The sequence below is a fragment of the Astatotilapia calliptera genome, chromosome 15, assembly GCF_900246225.1.
Source record: "Astatotilapia calliptera chromosome 15, fAstCal1.2, whole genome shotgun sequence".
Taxonomy (NCBI): Eukaryota; Metazoa; Chordata; class Actinopteri; order Cichliformes; family Cichlidae; genus Astatotilapia; species Astatotilapia calliptera.
Window position 1 is genome coordinate 19,727,615 of NC_039316.1, and position 19,202 is coordinate 19,746,816.

At 36.7% G+C, this 19,202-nt stretch overlaps 1 protein-coding gene across 2 annotated transcripts; it reads right to left on the minus strand.

The window, feature by feature from the left end:
* Positions 1-1,220: 1,220 nt before the first annotated feature.
* Positions 1,221-18,888, minus strand: LOC113006628 (uncharacterized). Of its 2 annotated transcripts, XM_026142699.1 has the most exons (9): positions 18,792-18,888; positions 3,046-3,384; positions 2,625-2,897; positions 2,465-2,488; positions 2,214-2,300; positions 2,082-2,128; positions 1,739-1,795; positions 1,539-1,613; positions 1,221-1,454 (listed from the first exon to the last, which is right to left on the minus strand). In XM_026142699.1, the coding sequence occupies exons 1-9, from the start codon at positions 18,850-18,852 to the stop codon at positions 1,344-1,346; spliced, it is 1,074 nt and encodes a 357-aa protein (XP_025998484.1). In that variant the 5' UTR covers positions 18,853-18,888; the 3' UTR covers positions 1,221-1,343. The 2 variants fall into 2 exon arrangements, with proteins under 2 accessions (XP_025998484.1, XP_025998485.1); XM_026142700.1 differs by lacking the exon at positions 2,465-2,488.
* Positions 18,889-19,202: the final 314 nt, after the last annotated feature.

The window sequence follows — 19,202 nt, forward strand, 5'->3', positions numbered from 1 at the left end:
TCTTGGGCACCATGTTGGTACATTGCTTGATCAAAATCCAACTCAAGTGGGCGCCATCAACTTTGATGATGAAGTAAACTCTGGGCTCTGCTATTTCAGCAGGGTGAGCTGGATAATACAGATATCAGTGTCTTGACCCGTGGACACTCAGAGATTTTGGTCAATATTGACATGACTGCATCACACAGTTGCTGCAGATTTGTCAGCTGCACTTCTATGATGTAAATCTCCCCTTTACCACATCCTAAAGATGCTCTATTGGATTAAGATCTGGAGACAATTTGAGCACGGTGACCTGTGGCTCAGGTGGCAGAGCGGCTATGTTCACTTAAATTTCCTTTCTTGCCCGTTCTGATGTTCGGTTTGACTGTGCTGCCACTTGATTGACTGACTAGACATTTACACCACCTAATCAAGTGGGTGACGAGTATTCGGTTCCTCCTACAGTCAGGAACAGAAACTGCCACAATGACACACACGTTGTGTTGTCTTATTTCACTATACTGCTCTCTCTGCCAGTATCAAGTACACATTTTCTTGTCTATAAAATGAAGCAGGCTGATCTCTCTTACTGATGTTTAGTGTTTCTGTCACTAAACCAGGAAGTGTTTTTGTGGTTAAAAAAACAAAACAAAAGGACGCAGTAATAGAGAAACAACTCCACAGTTACCCAGCGCAGCTGACTTCACTGACTTTTTAGGTTGTTTAATTATTAAGATTTCTTATATTTGAAAAGTTTAGTACTCAATATAGTATTAATAAAAAAGCTGACCCACTGCCTTATGAAATAATGACATGTGATAAGTGTGGGTGTTACTGAGGGAGGTGTCATTTCTTGGTAGCAGCTCAAACTGTGTGTATGTGGAAATAGCAGCAGATGTCTGGTAGTTTCCTCTTTTTTAAAAATTAAACTTCAACATACACAACTTTGGCAGAAAAAGTCAAAAGACAAACGTGCTACTGAGGTCTGGTAATGTTCATGAAAATGCTATAAAAAGCTCAGTTTACACAGTCTTTTAACTATCACTGGCTTTTTTTTACACAAGTTTCTGCTTTTGTTTCTCTATTAATTACAAGCAAGTAAATTAGCAGCACTGCAATAGTTCTAAATTCCAGTAAAGCACAGGAAAGAGCACACGTGTAATCCAATGTATTTAATTATTCATTAATTTATTTATTTTCCAAAACCATAAACAACAAATAAACAAAATAGACAGTAAAATAAACTAGATTTATTTTATAAACCCTTCAGTATACCCATGTAATGTTGAAGTAGACGATATAACTCTAAATATAAGATCCAAATAACAGTATTAAAACATGTAATCTTTAAATACAGTATCTTATTTGGTGATGGTGGAATACAGGTTGCTGGGATCAGTGGAGACTTCAAGAGAAGCTGAGGGAGCTTTCACTGTGCTGTATGTCACAGTGGTACCTTCATCATCGTGGACCTAAAAGGAAAAATGACACAACAAATTTTACCCAACACAAAACCTCATCATGCTGTGAATAATGTCACTCTCATAAACACTTACCTGAGCACTGGCCTTACTGTTGGCCTTCTTAGTGTAGTTGATGGAAGCATAGTTAACACCATCCTCAAGATCATCCTACACAGTGGACACAACAGAATGACACCTTTAAATAATTATATTAAATCGTTATCATCATATATTGAACAAAGATCATAGTTACTCTGAGAGTAACTATAACTCCTGATACTGTTTGATCTCACCATCTCCTGACTGTTTCCTGGATCAGACTGAATCTCAGCTGGGTTTAAACCTAATCCCTGCACAAACACAGGTAAGTAACATATGAATTACATATTTTATTCCATTACATACGTACATAAATATCAGTCCTGGGTTTACTACTACACCCAGGACTGGTAAAACATTAGAATTAGCTGTATTACGGAGGATTTAACATACTGATAGGCAGCTGTTTGTGATGTTTTACTTTGTTTATTTTACTTTGTTTGTTTATTTACTTTGTTTTTATGTTCATAATTGTATGTTCACATTATCTATTATGCCTATGTTTTTTACAGTAAAGCCATTGCCATCTTTACTTACTTCAGTGTTTAAACCAACAGCATTGTCTTCCCTTTGTGTTTTTTTCCCTGAAAAGAAATTTAATTTTCACACTGAAGTCTAAACTTTATTAAACAGTTGTTGGTGATATGTTTAATCTGGAAATGTTCGCACCTTTCATTTTCTTCCATATGACGAATGCTACAATAATTAAGAGTGCTACTAAACATGCAAGAACAATAATATACAGCAATGATGAACCTGTAAAACAAAATGATAATGTTAATGTGGTCACTGGTGCAGTTATGATGAGCTGAAAGCAACAAATTGTAGCAAGAGACTGAAACACACTGAGAGTTACTGAGCAAGGTAAAAAATGAATGATAAGACAAAGAGATGGACAGAAAGAAATATTTTGCCATTACCTCCATCTGATGATTCATCCCCATCTGAACAAATACACAAATTTAAAAAGAAGAGTGTGTTCACGTAATACAAACTTTGTTATCTTTACAACAGTCATGACAAAAACAGGTGTGATATTTCTATTTTGTGTTATTGTGTTATTAAAGTTAATATTCTCACCTGTTGTCCCACCTGAGGACTGACGGCTGAAAGGAAACAGCTGCACTTTCCCATTGTTCATATTCATCACATTACACTTTAATGACTCAAAAAACTTCTGATTAAGGTGAGATGTTGTAAATGTCACAGTGGCAGTGCAGCCTGGTGGTGATATCTGCATGTCTGAGAATTTCTCTTCACCCTCATAGATCCACTGTACTGTGTGTGTACATGGATCATACTCCAACACAGAGCAGGACAAGATGACTGTACCATTGTTCTCATCTTCAGTCACTTCAGTCGTACAGATGGAGACATGTTGAGAGAGAAAAACAAACAATAAAGATAATTAACTTCATCACTGTGGTCATACTTACTGTAACATTTTAGTTTGTTTCTCTAACAGGACATTTTGATGTGAAAGGATGATGTAAATACTCACTGTTGATGACGGACAGAGAAGAACAGGATTTTCCACAGTGTTGTTGGTCTTGTGATGTGTAGTGTCTGCAGGTGTAGTGACCAGCATCATGAACTGTGATGTTCTTTATGACCAGAGAGCAGTTTGCTGTAACACTCAGTCTGTCTGATGTATTTTTGTGCTTTTCTTCAATCAAACCAAGATGAATCAGCCTGACTGTGTCAGCAACATTCAAACATCTGAAGATCCAGTCAGTTCTGTTACACTCAGGCTGACCAACTGTCACATTTTGACAAGGCAAAGTGACCTCATCACCAAGTCTGACCAGGAATGTGGGGCGATGTTGTCCAGTCACTGCTGCTGTGGAAAAGAGAAATACATTTGGAAAATAAACTGTAACATGGATATGACTGTGATGTTCATAGTTAGTGTGAGAATTAGCTCACCCCTGGTTTCAAAGGTTCAACAGAAAGTTGCAAACAAAACATGGCTGCCTCAGTTAGAGGATGAATGATGTAACATCAGGTTATTCATTTATAATGTGCTCTGTGTTCTTACCTTTAAACTGAAGCATGAGTATCAGGAACAGAAACATTTGAATCCATCTGAACTCAGCCATCGTGCTTCTCCGTCTCTCTCAGTCTCTACTCTTGCTCTCACGTTCACAAGTGAGGCAGTAACAAAGATGAATACAGCACTGACTTCCTGCTCACTTCCTCATAGTGACATCAACAACACACTTGCTGGATGAATTTGGTTCTCAGTACGGAAGATCTCTAACTTGCCTGTGACGTTTAAACATCAAATATATGAAAAAGCTTTTCCACATTCTACGTTTATTCGATGCAATTTGCAAGTTTTTTGTTATTTCAGTACGTCACAGGGAGGACTCCAGTAGAGGAGAATAGAGGAAGTTAAACGTGTGAAAACTAAGAGCTGAAATAAATGTTTGCATGAACGCATCTCTTCTGTAAATGTAGTTTATTCTGCAAAAGCAGAAAGTGTGTTTGATCATGTTTCTCGCAGCACAAATTAGTTTGTGATGGAATTCAAGTCTTTACGTCCACAATGAAGCATAGTGATACTGCAGCAGTCACCACTTGGAGCAGCTAGATAAAAACACAGATAAGATGTATTAGTGGTCTGAGACCTTTTGGCACCTCATTGCACCAATGAAGTCATTTATTTCTGAGAAATGAAGGGGAAGTGTTTTGTTGAGACGGTTGGTACAACAGCAGCAGAGCTCTGGAGGGTTGAGCCTGTAATGATGACCAGATAAACACCAGAACCACAAATGGTTAACACACTGACGAGTTTCTCACTGGACTGTCTTTAGACTTCCCACCATCTTAAACACAACACGCCTGTTAATGTTGTTTCGAGATGTTTTACTGCAAGTGGTTTTTGATTTTTGTGAAACTATAGTAACTTGATTTCAAACTATGAGTAATGTTCACATGAAGCTCTGTTCCTGAATTACGCCTCGGTATGATTTGTTAAAACACAACAGTTACATTAATTACGGGTGCATTTATATGTTTTAGATAAATATCAGAGCTCATCACAAACAAATGTAGCCTCATCAGCATTAAAATAAAATAAATACACAAACAAATGAATAACTCTGTCATTATTTTTTTTTTATTTATCAATATATTCAACTAGTGTCCTGTTTAATGTATTATTTTATTGCTCCTGTGCTTGAATCATGAAATAATTTAGCTAGTGAACAGACCGTAACATCTGATTGGTTACATGCGCTTTAGGGCATGGACCTTCCCTCACAGTAAACCTTTGTATTATTGCTGTTTCTGTGTCACTAAATACACTGTGAAGAGTTGTTAGGCGCAGAGTGAAGCGGTGTGATCTTTAAATATCCGGTTGATTTGCCAACATAGAGCCTGTCTGAAAAAAATCTCCAGTGTTCTCGGAGATGTCAGGTCCCGTTAGTGTAACAGCTGCCTGGCTCTGCTCTGCTGCGGTCAGCTGACCTCATGATGTAGCAGCCCGCTCCTGGTGTTCCAGATGAACCGGTGAGGGTGAGACAGATGTGCTGTGGACTCAACTTTTCAGGAGCTGCTACTAAAGTAAATACTGAGAATACTTTGTGCACAAACAAACAAACAAACAAACAAAAAAAAATTTCTTAGGATGCTTTAAAGACAAAAATCCTCACAACTAAACTATAGCGCCATCTATGGCAACGTGCCATTCACTACAGCTAGATGAACCTGTGACACATCTGGAGCTGGATTCATTCTAAGCTGAAAACTTCCTGTTTCATGTTCAATACATCAGACGTGATCTTTGTATTCTGCATTCTGCTTTTATTTACTGCTTCATTATAAATGGTCTATGAAATCAATCATCACAAACATCTAAACATTCTATTCAGATTTTTGCAAAATCAAATATATTTGTTTAATAGTTTACAGCACGCTGCTCATTTTTCTTTTTGGATTTAGACACAAAATCAGCTCAGTTTCAAGTACAGGTAGAATGCATTCATTACAATGATTAATGGAAGTTGAAATAAAATTTTTCAACCATGTGTTAATTATTATTATTGTTATTATTATTATTATTATTTGACTATAATGTGAAGGTGACAAGGTTCAGTTAACTTTGCAGCTTTTTGATACTAAAATTACCCTAATTTCAGTAGATAAAACCAAAAACATACATGATGACATAAAAACAGCTGCATAGGTCGTGTCTGGTGAACTGAACATGAAACAGGAAATTCTTTTTGCTAAAATCTGGTCATAACTAATCGAGGTGTGGATGTTTCACAGGTTAATGTGATTGGACTGTCACTGCCACTGACCTTTTAAAACTATTTCACAGTAATGTGCCTTTTATAGCTGAGCATCCTACCAGTGTGCTCATAAAAATGTAAATGTATTTAAACAGAACAGGCAGTTAAGTATTTCATGTGATACTTTTATAGTAAAACATAATAATGAGGGCAAAATGGCAATAAAGCACACAGTGAAGTTAAACTCTTGTCATCAGTTACATTGCTGTCACAACCCATATGGAAAAGAAATAGTGAAAACTTATAAAAGACTTGCATAAGATGTGGCCTACTTCATATAATGGATCATATAAAGCTTATATGATTTACTCATGAAAGTGGCCACTTTCTCATTACTTTCATATATTGTTTTAGTAAGTATCCAAAACATACACGTTTCATTTATATGATTTTTCAAGCAATCTTATATCTGTTTTCACTCTTGTATGCTTTTCATACAAGTTTCACACAAGACAGATACAAACTTTATAAGATTTATATATATATATGTCTTTTCCATATGGGAATGTGAGCTGTCCACACACAAATGTACACACATGATAGAAAATGCTTCATAAATACTTTCAGTTATATTTTCACGAGTTATAACAAAAACAAGTTGTTACAGATCACTTAACGCAGAGTGACGGATGATTTAAGAACTATCAGTCATTCGGACTCTGACAGGTAAATGATGCATCTACATGTTCATGTTGGATGAAGGTGAGATCAAACTGTTTCATTCAGATTTATATGCAGGTTTGAAATTACATTTGCTTTTTGATTATTATTATTGTTAAACAGAAGAAGTGGACTTTAAAGCAGGCTGTAACACTGGAATCAGGTTGAGAGTTTTATGACAAAGACTTTGAAAATGCAGGTGAGGGTGAATGGTTCCAGCTGCTGGGTTTGGTGAGTGGTGGAGGAAGAGCAGGCAGTTATTCCAGAACTGAGTATTTGATCAGGAGGAGGAAATTTAAAGAAATTTAAGATTAGTCAGAGGAGAAAACAGGAAATGCAAAGAAGTCAAGGTTCTTCTATGGAGACTGAGTGATGCTACAGACACACCTAACACAACAATCTAGAAATGACTGAGTGGATGAAAGTGTGTTTAAATGGCTGTGATTAGGTATTTGAGACAGATGTAGCTGATCAGTCTCTCTCTCACAAACACAACATATGGAGAGACAAAAAGAGTAAAAGCAGAGGGAGAGAGACGGTATGTAGCTCGACACGGGAGGTTTATGTGAACATGGCAGGAAACACTGTATGATAAAATCCTCATCTTACTGGATGAAAAGTGGAGTGTAAGGACATTGAAAATATTAAAATGATCTCGTGAGTCTGTGTTCTTCACATATAAAATGTGATGAGATGATCTTCAGCAGAAGTCACCTTGTTTCTTTGCTGAGTTGATGTTAATGATCAGTGGAGTCTGACAGAAGCAGAAGGGTCTCGAGAGTTTTCAAAGGTCACTGTACCGTCATCTTCATCATTCTGCACCTGTGGAAAACAACACAACACACTTTAGATTCTCTCATATAACTGATATTCATATGTTTGGACTGTTTGGAGTTTTCAGGTTTGTGTCTGCATCATCTCCGTGCACAGATTATTTTTTCTTTAGAAAACCGTCACCCCCCCAAAAAAAATTATTTCCTGAGATAACATGTAATTTCACTCTAACAGTGAGCACAGTGCATTCTTCTCTTTAGTCTTCTCCTGTGTGTATGTTCACAGTTCATAGGAACAAATAACTGCATTTATCAGCTGCAGCGACCCAAAAGCAGACTCTACAAAACAAGCAGGCAGGATTTAACATGACATATTTACACGTGGTTGACAGCAGTCCAAGAGTACAAAGCTCCAGTGAAGACAAACAAAAAACAGAATCCCACTTACTGAGAACACACGGTAGAAAACAACAGAATACCTGAGAAGGAACAAAGAGGAGATAAATACACACAGGGAAAACTTGTGGAAGTGGAGATGCGGTACGGATAAACAGACACAATCACAGACAGGAAGTTTAACTGAAGCACGAGATTAACAAAATAAAACATGAAGTATATAAACAAGTAAATACTTAATGCAGAGATGAAGACTTGACTAGATACAAGAGAACACAGAAAACTAGGGCTGGGTATCGTCTCTGATTTCTTCTATTTAAGTCGATTTGAATCAGGGAAATTTTACCTCAGTCAAAATTGTTACAATTCTGACCACTTATCCATATTTTTACATCTATAAACAGAAAGCTGACACTTGTGAGACTTTATCAGAAGTGTAAGCATCACAGCAAGTGCCTTTGTGTCCAAGTAACTGAGGATAAAACACAGAAAAACATGAAGGAGAGTTTCCTGGCCTGGCTAAAAAAATTCTGCAATAGAACACAAACTGAAGAAAACCATGAATCTGCATATGAACATTACCAAATGCTGCTGAAGTGAAGCAGAGCAAAGTTACAGAGGTATTAATAGGGACACAGCTAAGCGTTTCACAATTTGGCAGAATTTTAAAAAGTTGAAATTTCTTCTGTATCGAACACCAGAAATGTGGCTTTCTTGTTGGAGGTCATTTTTGAAAAGACAACCAACAACAACAACAACAACCAAAACAGCGGCCGTCAGCACTGTACACAATGGTAGGCTGGTGCGTAATAAGCAAACGAATAAAGCAGAAAACAGAGATTTGAGATGGGAAACACTGAGAGAGAGCGAGAGAGAGAGAGCTGTGTAGGAAGTGTGATTTTATCGTGGTGGGAATTAATAACAATATTTATCGAATGTGAAGCGTAGTTTGGATCTTCTTTCAGTGAATTTTGGTCAGAAAGTAATGAAACCTGTAGCATTAGAATCTGTGAGCCGGCGACGTGTCCGTGTACGTGGTGTCGGGTGAGAAAGCTGACAGCTCGCTGATTCTGATGTTTCAGGTCCGCACTTTGTGTGGAATCCATTATCTGCTCTCATTTACTGTTTTTGCTGTGTGGTGGTTGTTGAAATTAAAGTTTTAACCTGAGCTTCTGGTGTTTCTGGCAAAATACATTTAAATTTAAAAAGTTATTTAGGATTTTAATGAATCGATATCACGTTATTCAAGCTAAAATCGATTTTAATTGGAAAATTGATTACTGAAACCCACCCCGACACAAAACACAAAACACTTGGAAACAAAAAACTCCAAATAGATTCAAATGTTGTTTAAATGTAAACTTGTGGAAATTCTTTAAAATTATCTTTATGTTGCATCCAATAAATTACAATTAAAGAAGATTTCAGAATCCAAAAACATAAAAACCATAATCATGATCAATTATCTGAATATTCAGTGTTTATACTCACAGTTCTTTTTTCCTTTTGCGGTTTGTTTACTAAAAGAAAAAGAGAGAGTAAATTTCAACTTCATCAACGCGTCTCTGGTATAAAAGTTTAATCTGTGAATGTTTTCACCTTTAGTCTTTGCCCACATGTTGACTGTAACAGCAGATATTAAGAGCGCTGCTAAACCCACAGACACAATGATGCATCTCAACAATGATGGAAAATCTGAATCTTCAGGTTTTGTTTCAGATTTTTGTTTTATGGAGAAAAAACAAAGATTTCACATATTATAAATACAGACAGTGTTATAGGTTGTGGTGAGTATATGTTTTGTGTGTTTACCTTTCTATTTGCAATATTTAAATATCATTACAAAGTGTGGAATTGTTCTCACAAAAATAAACACTTAATATAAACATTTAGTACACCTTCAGCTGTACAGCTCCAGCAGAACAAATACAGATTTTTTTAAAAAGGTGTTCTTTTAGAAAAAGCTTTGTTACCTTTAAAACAATAATGATATTGCTGCTCTGTGTCACTGTGTGTTATTAAGGTTAATATGCTCACTATATGTCACACCTCACACATTACACAATGATAACTCAAAAAAGCAGATGAAGGTGAGATGTTGTAAAGGTCACGGTGGCAGCGCTGCCTGAAGGTAATATCTGCATATCTGCGGATTTCTTTTCATTTGTTAAATTCCTTTAGCTTTCTTCCATATGATGAATGATGAACAATTAAGAGTTTACTAAACATAGAGGAACAAGAACAGACAGATTTAATGAATCTGCTCAATGTGGTTATGATGAGCTGAAAACAACAACTTGTAACAAGAGACTGAAACACACTGAGAGTGACTGAGCAAGGTAAAAAATGAATGATAACACAAAGAGATGGAAAGAAAGAAATATTTTGCCATCTGAGGATTTATCCCCATCTGAACAAATACACAAATTTAAAAAGAAGAGTGTTCACTTAGGACAAACTTTGTTATCTTTACAACAGTCATGACAAACGCAGGTGTGATATTTCTATTTTGTGTTATTGTGTTATTAAAGTTAATATTCTCACCTGTTGTCCCACCTGAGGACTGACGGCTGAAAGGAAACAGCTGCACTTTCCCATTGTTCATATTCATCACATTACACTTTAATGACTCAAAAAACTTCTGATTAAGGTGAGATGTTGTAAATGTCACAGTGGCAGTGCAGCCTGGTGGTGATATCTGCATGTCTGAGGATTTCTCTTCACCCTCATAGATCCACTGTACTGTGTGTGTACATGGATCATACTCCAACACAGAGCAGGACAAGATGACTGTACCATTGTTCTCATGTTCAGTCACTTCAGTCGTACAGATGGAGACATGTTGAGAGAGAAAAACAAACAATAAAGATAATTAACTTCATCACTGTGGTCATACTTACTGTAAGAGTTTAGTTTGTTTCTCTAACAGGACATTTCGATCTGAAAGGATGATGTAAATACTCACTGTTGATGACGGACAGAGAAGAACAGGATTTTCCACAGTGTTGTTGGTCTTGTGATGTGTAGTGTCTGCAGGTGTAGTGACCAGCATCATGAACTGTGATGTCCTTTATGACCAGAGAACAGTTTGCTGTAACACTCAGTCTGTCTGATGTATTTTTGTGCTTTTCTTCAATCAAACCAAGATGAATCAGCCTGACTGCGTCAGCAACATTCAAACGTCTGAAGATCCAGTCAGTTCTGTTACACTCAGGCTGACCAACTGTCACATTTTGACAAGGCAAAGTGACCTCATCACCAAGTCTGATCAGGAATGTGGGGCCATGTTGTCCAGTCACTGCTGCTGTGGAAAAGAGAAAAACATTTGGAAAATAAACTGTAACATGGATATGACTGTGATGTTCATAGTTAGTGTGAGAATTAGCTCACCCCTGGTTTCAAAGGTTCAACAGAAAGTTGCAAACAAAACATGGCTGCCTCAGTTAGAGGATGAATGATGTAACATCAGGTTATTCATTTATAACGTGTTGTGTGTTCTTACCTTTAAACTGAAGCATGAGTATCAGGAACAGAAACATTTGAATCCATCTGAACTCAGCCATCGTGCTTCTCCGTCTCTCTCAGTCTCTACTCTTGCTCTCACGTTCACAAGTGAGGCAGTAACAAAGATGAATACAGCACTGACTTCCTGCTCACTTCCTCATAGTGACATCAACAACACACTTGCTGGATGAATTTGGTTCTCAGTACGGAAGATCTCTAACTTGCCTGTGACGTTTAAACATCAAATATATGAAAAAGCTTTTCCACATTCTACGTTTATTCGATGCAATTTGCAAGTTTTTTGTTATTTCAGTACGTCACAGGGAGGACTCCAGTAGAGGAGAATAGAGGAAGTTAAACGTGTGAAAACTAAGAGCTGAAATAAATGTTTGCATGAATGCATCTCTTCTGTAAATGTAGTTTATTCTGCAAAAGCAGAAAGTGTGTTTGATCATGTTTCTCGCAACACAAATTAGTTTGTGATGGAATTCAAGTCTTTACGTCCACAATGAAGCATAGTGATACTGCAGCAGTCACCACTTGGAGCAGCTAGATAAAAACACAGATAAGATGTATTAGTGGTCTGAGACCTTTTGGCACCTCATTGCACCAATTAAGTCATTTATTTCTGAGAAATGAAGGGGAAGTGTTTTGTTGAGACGGTTGGTACAACAGCAGCAGAGCTCTGGAGGGTTGAGCCTGTAATGATGACCAGATAAACACCAGAACCACAAATGGTTAACACACTGACGAGTTTCTCACTGGACTGTCTTTAGACTTCCCACCATCTTAAACACAACACGCCTGTTAATGTTGTTTCGAGATGTTTTACTGCAAGTGGTTTTTGATTTTTGTGAAACTATAGTAACTTAATTTCAAACTATGAGTAATGTTCACATGAAGCTCTGTTCCTGAATTACGCCTCGGTATGATTTGTTAAAACACAACAGTTACATTAATTACGGGTGCATTTATATGTTTTAGATAAATATCAGAGCTCATCACAAACAAATGTAGCCTCATCAGCATTAAAATAAAAATAAATACACAAACAAATGATAACTCTGTCATTATTTTTTTTTATTTATCAATATATTCAACTAGTGTCCTGTTTAATGTATTATTTTATTGTTCCTGTGCTTGAATCATGAAATAATTTAGCTAGTGAACAGACCGTAACATCTGATTGGCTACATGAGCTTTAGGGCGTGGACCTTCCCTCACAGTAAACCTTTGTATTATTGCTGTTTCTGTGTCACTAAATACACTGTGAAGAGTTGTTAGGCGCAGAGTGAAGAGGTGTGATCTTTAAATATCCGGTTGATTTGCCAACATAGAGCCTGTCTGAAAAAAATCTCCAGTGTTCTCGGAGATGTCAGGTCCCGTTAGTGTAACAGCTGCCTGGCTCTGCTCTGCTGCGGTCAGCTGACCTCATGATGTCCGCGGAGAGCAGCCCGCTCCTGGTGTTCCAGATGAACCGGTGAGGGTGAGACAGATGTGCTGTGGACTCAACTTTTCAGGAACTGCTACTAAAGTAAATACTGAGAATACTTTGTGCACAAACAAACAAACAAACAAACAAAAAAAAATTTCTTAGGATGCTTTAAAGACGAAAATCCTCACAACTAAACTATGGCGCCATCTATGGCAACGTGCCATTCACTACAGCTAGATGAACCTGTGACACATCTGGAGCTGGATTCATTCTAAGCTGAAAACTTCCTGTTTCATGTTCAATACATCAGACATGATCTTTGTATTCTGCATTCTGCTTTTATTTACTGCTTCATTATAAATGGTCTATGAAATCAATCATCACAAACATCTAAACATTCTATTCAGATTTTTGCAAAATCAAATATATTTGTTTAATAGTTTACAGCACGCTGCTCATTTTTCTTTTTGGATTTAGACACAAAATCAGCTCAGTTTCAAGTACAGGTAGAATGCATTCATTACAATGATTAATGGAAGTTGAAATAAAATTTTTCAACCATGTGTTAATTATTATTATTGTTATTATTATTATTATTTGACTATTATGTGAAGGTGACAAGGTTCAGTTAACTTTGCAGCTTTTGATACTAAAATTACCCTAATTTCAGTAGATAAAACCAAAAACATACATGATGACATAAAAACAGCTGCATAGGTCGTGTCTGGTGAACTGAACATGAAACAGGAAATTCTTTTTGCTAAAATCTGGTCATAACTAATCGAGGTGTGGATGTTTCACAGGTTAATGTGATTGGACTGTCACTGCCACTGACCTTTTAAAACTATTTCACAGTAATGTGCCTTTTATAGCTGAGCATCCTACCAGTGTGCTCATAAAAATGTAAATGTATTTAAACAGAACAGGCAGTTAAGTATTTCATGTGATACTTTTATAGTAAAACATAATAATGAGGGCAAAATGGCAATAAAGCACACAGTGAAGTTAAACTCTTGTCATCAGTTACATTGCTGTCACAACCCATATGGAAAAGAAATAGTGAAAACTTATAAAAGACTTGCATAAGATGTGGCCTACTTCATATAATGGATCATATAAAGCTTATATGATTTACTCATGAAAGTGGCCACTTTCTCATTACTTTCATATATTGTTTTAGTAAGTATCCAAAACATACACGTTTCATTTATATGATTTTTCAAGCAATCTTATATCTGTTTTCACTCTTGTATGCTTTTCATACAAGTTTCACACAAGACAGATACAAACTTTATAAGATTTATATATATATATGTCTTTTCCATATGGGAATGTGAGCTGTCCACACACAAATGTACACACATGATAGAAAATGCTTCATAAATACTTTCCGTTATATTTTCATGAGTTATAACAAAAACAAGTTGTTACAGATCACATAACGCAGAGTGACGGATGATTTAAGAACTATCAGTCATTCGGACTCTGACAGGTAAATGATGCATCTACATGTTCATGTTGGATGAAGGTGAGATCAAACTGTTTCATTCAGATTTATATGCAGGTTTGAAATTACATTTTCTTTTTGATTATTATTATTGTTAAACAGAAGAAGTGGACTTTAAAGCAGGCTGTAACACTGGAATCAGGTTGAGAGTTTTATGACAAAGACTTTGAAAATGCAGGTGAGGGTGAATGGTTCCAGCTTCTGGGTTTGGTGAGTGGTGGAGGAAGAGCAGGCAGTTATTCCAGAACTGAGTATTTGATCAGGAGGAGGAAATTTAAAGAAATTTAAGATTAGTCAGAGGAGAAAACAGGAAATGCAAAGAAGTCAAGGTTCTTCTATGGAGACTGAGTGATGCTACAGACACACCTAACACAACAATCTAGAAATGACTGAGTGGATGAAAGTGTGTTTAAATGGCTGTGATTAGGTATTTGAGACAGATGTAGCTGATCAGTCTCTCTCACAAACACAACATATGGAGAGACAAAAAGAGTAAAAGCAGAGGGAGAGAGACGGTATGTAGCTCGACACGGGAGGTTTATGTGAACATGGCAGGAAACACTGTATGATAAAATCCTCATCTTACTGGATGAAAAGTGGAGTGTAAGGACATTGAAAATATTAAAATGATCTTGTGAGTCTGTGTTCTTCACATATAAAATGTGATGAGATGATCTTCAGCAGAAGTCACCTTGTTTCTTTGCTGAGTTGATGTTGATGATCAGTGGAGTCTGACAGAAGCAGAAGGGTCTCGAGAGTTTTCAAAGGTCACTGTACCGTCATCTTCATCATTCTGCACCTGTGGAAAACAACACAACACACTTTAGATTCTCTCATATAACTGATATTCATATGTTTGGACTGTTTGGAGTTTTCAGGTTTGTGTCTGCATCATCTCCGTACACAGATTATTTTTTCTTTAGAAAACCGTCACCCCCCCAAAAAAAATTATTTCCTGAGATAACATGTAATTTCACTCTAACAGTGAGCACAGTGTATTCTTCTCTTTAGTCTTCTCCTGTGTGTATGTTCACAGTTCATAGGAACAAATAACTGCATTTATCAGCTGTAGGGACCCAAAAGCAGACTCTACAAAACAAGCAGGCAGGATTTAACATGACATATTTACACTTGGTTGACAGCAGTCCAAGAGTACAAAGCTCCAGTGAAGACAAACAAAAAACAGAATCCCACTTACTGAGAACACACGGTAGAAAACAACAGAATACCTGAGAAGGAACAAAGAGGAGATAAATACACACAGGGAAAACTTGTGGAAGTGGAGATGCGGTACGGATAAACAGACACAATCACAGACAGGAAGTTTAACTGAAGCATGAGATTAACAAAATAAAACATGAAGTATATAAACAAGTAAATACTTAATGCAGAGATGAAGACTTGACTAGATACAAGAGAACACAGAAAACTAGGGCTGGGTATCGTCTCTGATTTCTTCTATTTAAGTCGATTTGAATCAGGGAAATTTTACCTCAGTCAAAATTGTTACAATTCTGACCACTTATCCATATTTTTACATCTATAAACAGAAAGCTGACACTTGTGAGACTTTATCAGAAGTGTAAGCATCACAGCAAATGCCTTTGTGTCCAAGTAACTGAGGATAAAACACAGAAAAACATGAAGGAGAGTTTCCTGGCCTGGCTAAAAATATTCTGCAATAGAACACAAACTGAAGAAAACCATGAATCTGCATATGAACATTACCAAATGCTGCTGAAGTGAAGCAGAGCAAAGTTACAGAGGTATTAATAGGGACACAGCTAAGCATTTCGCAATTTGGCAGAATTTTAAAAAGTTGAAATTTCTTCTGTATCGAACACCAGAAATGTGGCTTTCTTGTTGGAGGTCATTTTTGAAAAGAAAACCAACAACAACAACAACAACCAAAACAGCGGCCGTCAGCACTGTACACAATGGTAGGCTGGTGCGTAATAAGCAAACGAATAAAGCAGAAAACAGAGATTTGAGATGGGAAACACTGAGAGAGAGAGAGAGAGAGAGAGCTGTGTAGGAAGTGTGATTTTATCGTGGTGGGAATTAATAACAATATTTATCAAATGTGAAGCGTAGTTTGTATCTTCTTTCAGTGAATTTTGGTCAGAAAGTAATGAAACCTGTAGCATTAGAATCTGTGAGCCGGCGACGTGTCCGTGTACGTGGCGTCGGGTGAGAAAGCTGACAGCTCGCTGATTCTGATGTTTCAGGTCCGCACTTTGTGTGGAATCCATTATCTGCTCTCATTTACTGTTTTTGCTGTGTGGTGGTTGTTGAAATTAAAGTTTTAACCTGAGCTTCTGGTGTTTCTGGCAAAATACATTTAAATTTAAAAAGTTATTTAGGATTTTAATGAATCGATATCACGTTATTCAAGCTAAAATCGATTTTAATTGGAAAATTGATTACTGAAACCCACCCCGACACAAAACACAAAACACTTGGAAACAAAAAACTCTAAATAGATTTGTTGTTTAAATGTAAATTTGTGGAAATTCTTTAAAATTATCTTTATGTTGCATCCAATAAATTACAATTAAAGAAGATTTCAGAATCCAAAAACATAAAAACCATAATCATGATCAATTATCTGAATATTCAGTGTTTATACTCACAGTCCTTTTTTCCTTTTGTGGTTTGTTTACTAAAAGAAAAAGAGAGAGTAAATTTCAACTTCATCAACGCGTCTCTGGTATAAAAGTTTAATCTGTGAATGTTTTCACCTTTAGTTTTTGCCCACATGTTGACTGTAACAGCAGATATTAAGAGCGCTGCTAATCCCACAGACATAATGATGCATCTCAACAATGATGGAAAATCTGAATCTTCAGTTTTTGTTTCAGATTTTTGTTTTATGGAGAAAAAACAAAGATTTCACATATTATAAATACAGACAGTGTTATAGGTTGTAGTGAGTATATGTTTTGTGTGTTTACCTTTATATTTGCAATATTTAAATATCATTACAAAGTGTGGAATTGTTCTCACAAAAATAAACACTTAATATAAACATTTAGTACACCTTCAGCTGTACAGCTCCAGCAGAACAAATACAGATTTTTTTAAAAAGGTGTTCTTTTAGAAAAAGCTTTGTTACCTTTAAAACAATAACGATATTGCTGCTCTGTGTCACTGTGTGTTATTAAGGTTAATATGCTCACTATATGTCACACCTCACACATTACACAGTGATAACTCAAAAAAGCAGATGAAGGTGAGATGTTGTAAAGGTCACGGTGGCAGCGCTGCCTGAAGGTAATATCTGCATATCTGCGGATTTCTTTTCATTTGTTAAACTCCTTTAGTTTTTTTCCATGTGATGAATGATGAACAATTAAGAGTTTGCTAAACATAGAGGAACAATAACAGACAGATATAATGAATCTGTAAAACCAAATGATAATGTTAATGTGGTCACTGGTGCAGTTATGATGAGCTGAAAACAACAAATTGTAACAAGAGACTGAAACGCACTGAGAGTGACTGAGCAAGGTAAAAAATGAATGATAACACAAAGAGATGGACAGAAAGAAATATTTTGCCATCTGATGATTTATCCCCATCTGAACAAATACACAAATTTAAAAAGAAGAGTGTGTTCACTTAATACAAACTTTGTTATCTTTACAACAGTCATGACAAACACAGGTGTGATATTTCTATTTTGTGTTATTGTGTTATTAAGGTTAATATTCTCACCTGTTGTCCCACCTGAGGACTGACGGCTGAAAGGAAACAGCTGCACTTTCTTACTGTACTTATTCGTCACATTACACTTTAATAACTCAAAATCTTCTGATTAAGGTGAGATGTTGTAAATGTCACAGTGGCAGTGCAGCCTGGTGGTGATATCTGCATGTCTGAGGATTTCTCTTCACCCTCATAGATCCACTGTACTGTGTGTGTACATGGATCATGCTCCAACACAGAGCAGGACAAGATGACTGTACCGTTGTTCTCATGTTCAGTCACTTCAGTCGTACAGATGGAGACATGTTGAGAGAGAAAAACAAACAATAAAGATAATTAACTTCATCACTGTGGTCATACTTACTGTAACATTTTAGTTTGTTTCTCTAACAGGACATTTTGATGTGAAAGGATGATGTAAATACTCACTGTCGATGATGGACAAAGAAGAACAGGATTTTCCACAGTGTTGTTGGTCTTGTGATGTGTAGTGTCTGCAGGTGTAGTGACCAGCATCATGAACTGTGATTTTCTTTATGACCAGAGAGCAGTTTGCTGTAACACTCAGTCTGTCTGATTTATTTTTGTGCTTTTCTTCAATCAAACCAAGATGAATCAGCCTGACTGTGTCAGCAACATTCAAACGTCTGAAGATCCAGTCAGTTCTGTTACACTCAGGCTGACCAACTGTCACATTTTGACAAGGCAAAGTGACCTCATCACCAAGTCTGACCAGGAATGTGGGGCCGCGTTGTCCAGTCACTGCTGCTGTGGAAAAGAGAAATACATTTGGAAAATAAACTGTAACATGGATATGACTGTGATGTTCATAGTTAGTGTGAGAATTAGCTCATCTCTGGTTTCAAAGGTTCAACAGAAAGTTGCAAACAAAACATGGCTGCCTCAGTTAGAGGATGAATGATGTAACATCAGGTTATTCATTTATAATGTGCTCTGTGTTCTTACCTTTAAACTGAAGCGTCAGTATCAGGAACAGAAACATTTGAATCCATCTGAACTCAGCCATCGTGCTTCTCCGTCTCTCTCAGTCTCTACTCTTGCTCTCACGTTCACAAGTGAGGCAGTAACAAAGATGAATACAGCACTGACTTCCTGCTCACTTCCTCATAGTGACATCAACAACACACTTGCTGGATGAATTTGGTTCTCAGTACGGAAGATCTCTAACTTGCCTGTGACGTTTAAACATCAAATATATGAAAAAGCTTTTCCACATTCTACGTTTATTCGATGCAATTTGCAAGTTTTTTGTTATTTCAGTACGTCACAGGGAGGACTCCAGTAGAGGAGAATAGAGGAAGTTAAACGTGTGAAAACTAAGAGCTGAAATAAATGTTTTCATGAATGCATCTCTTC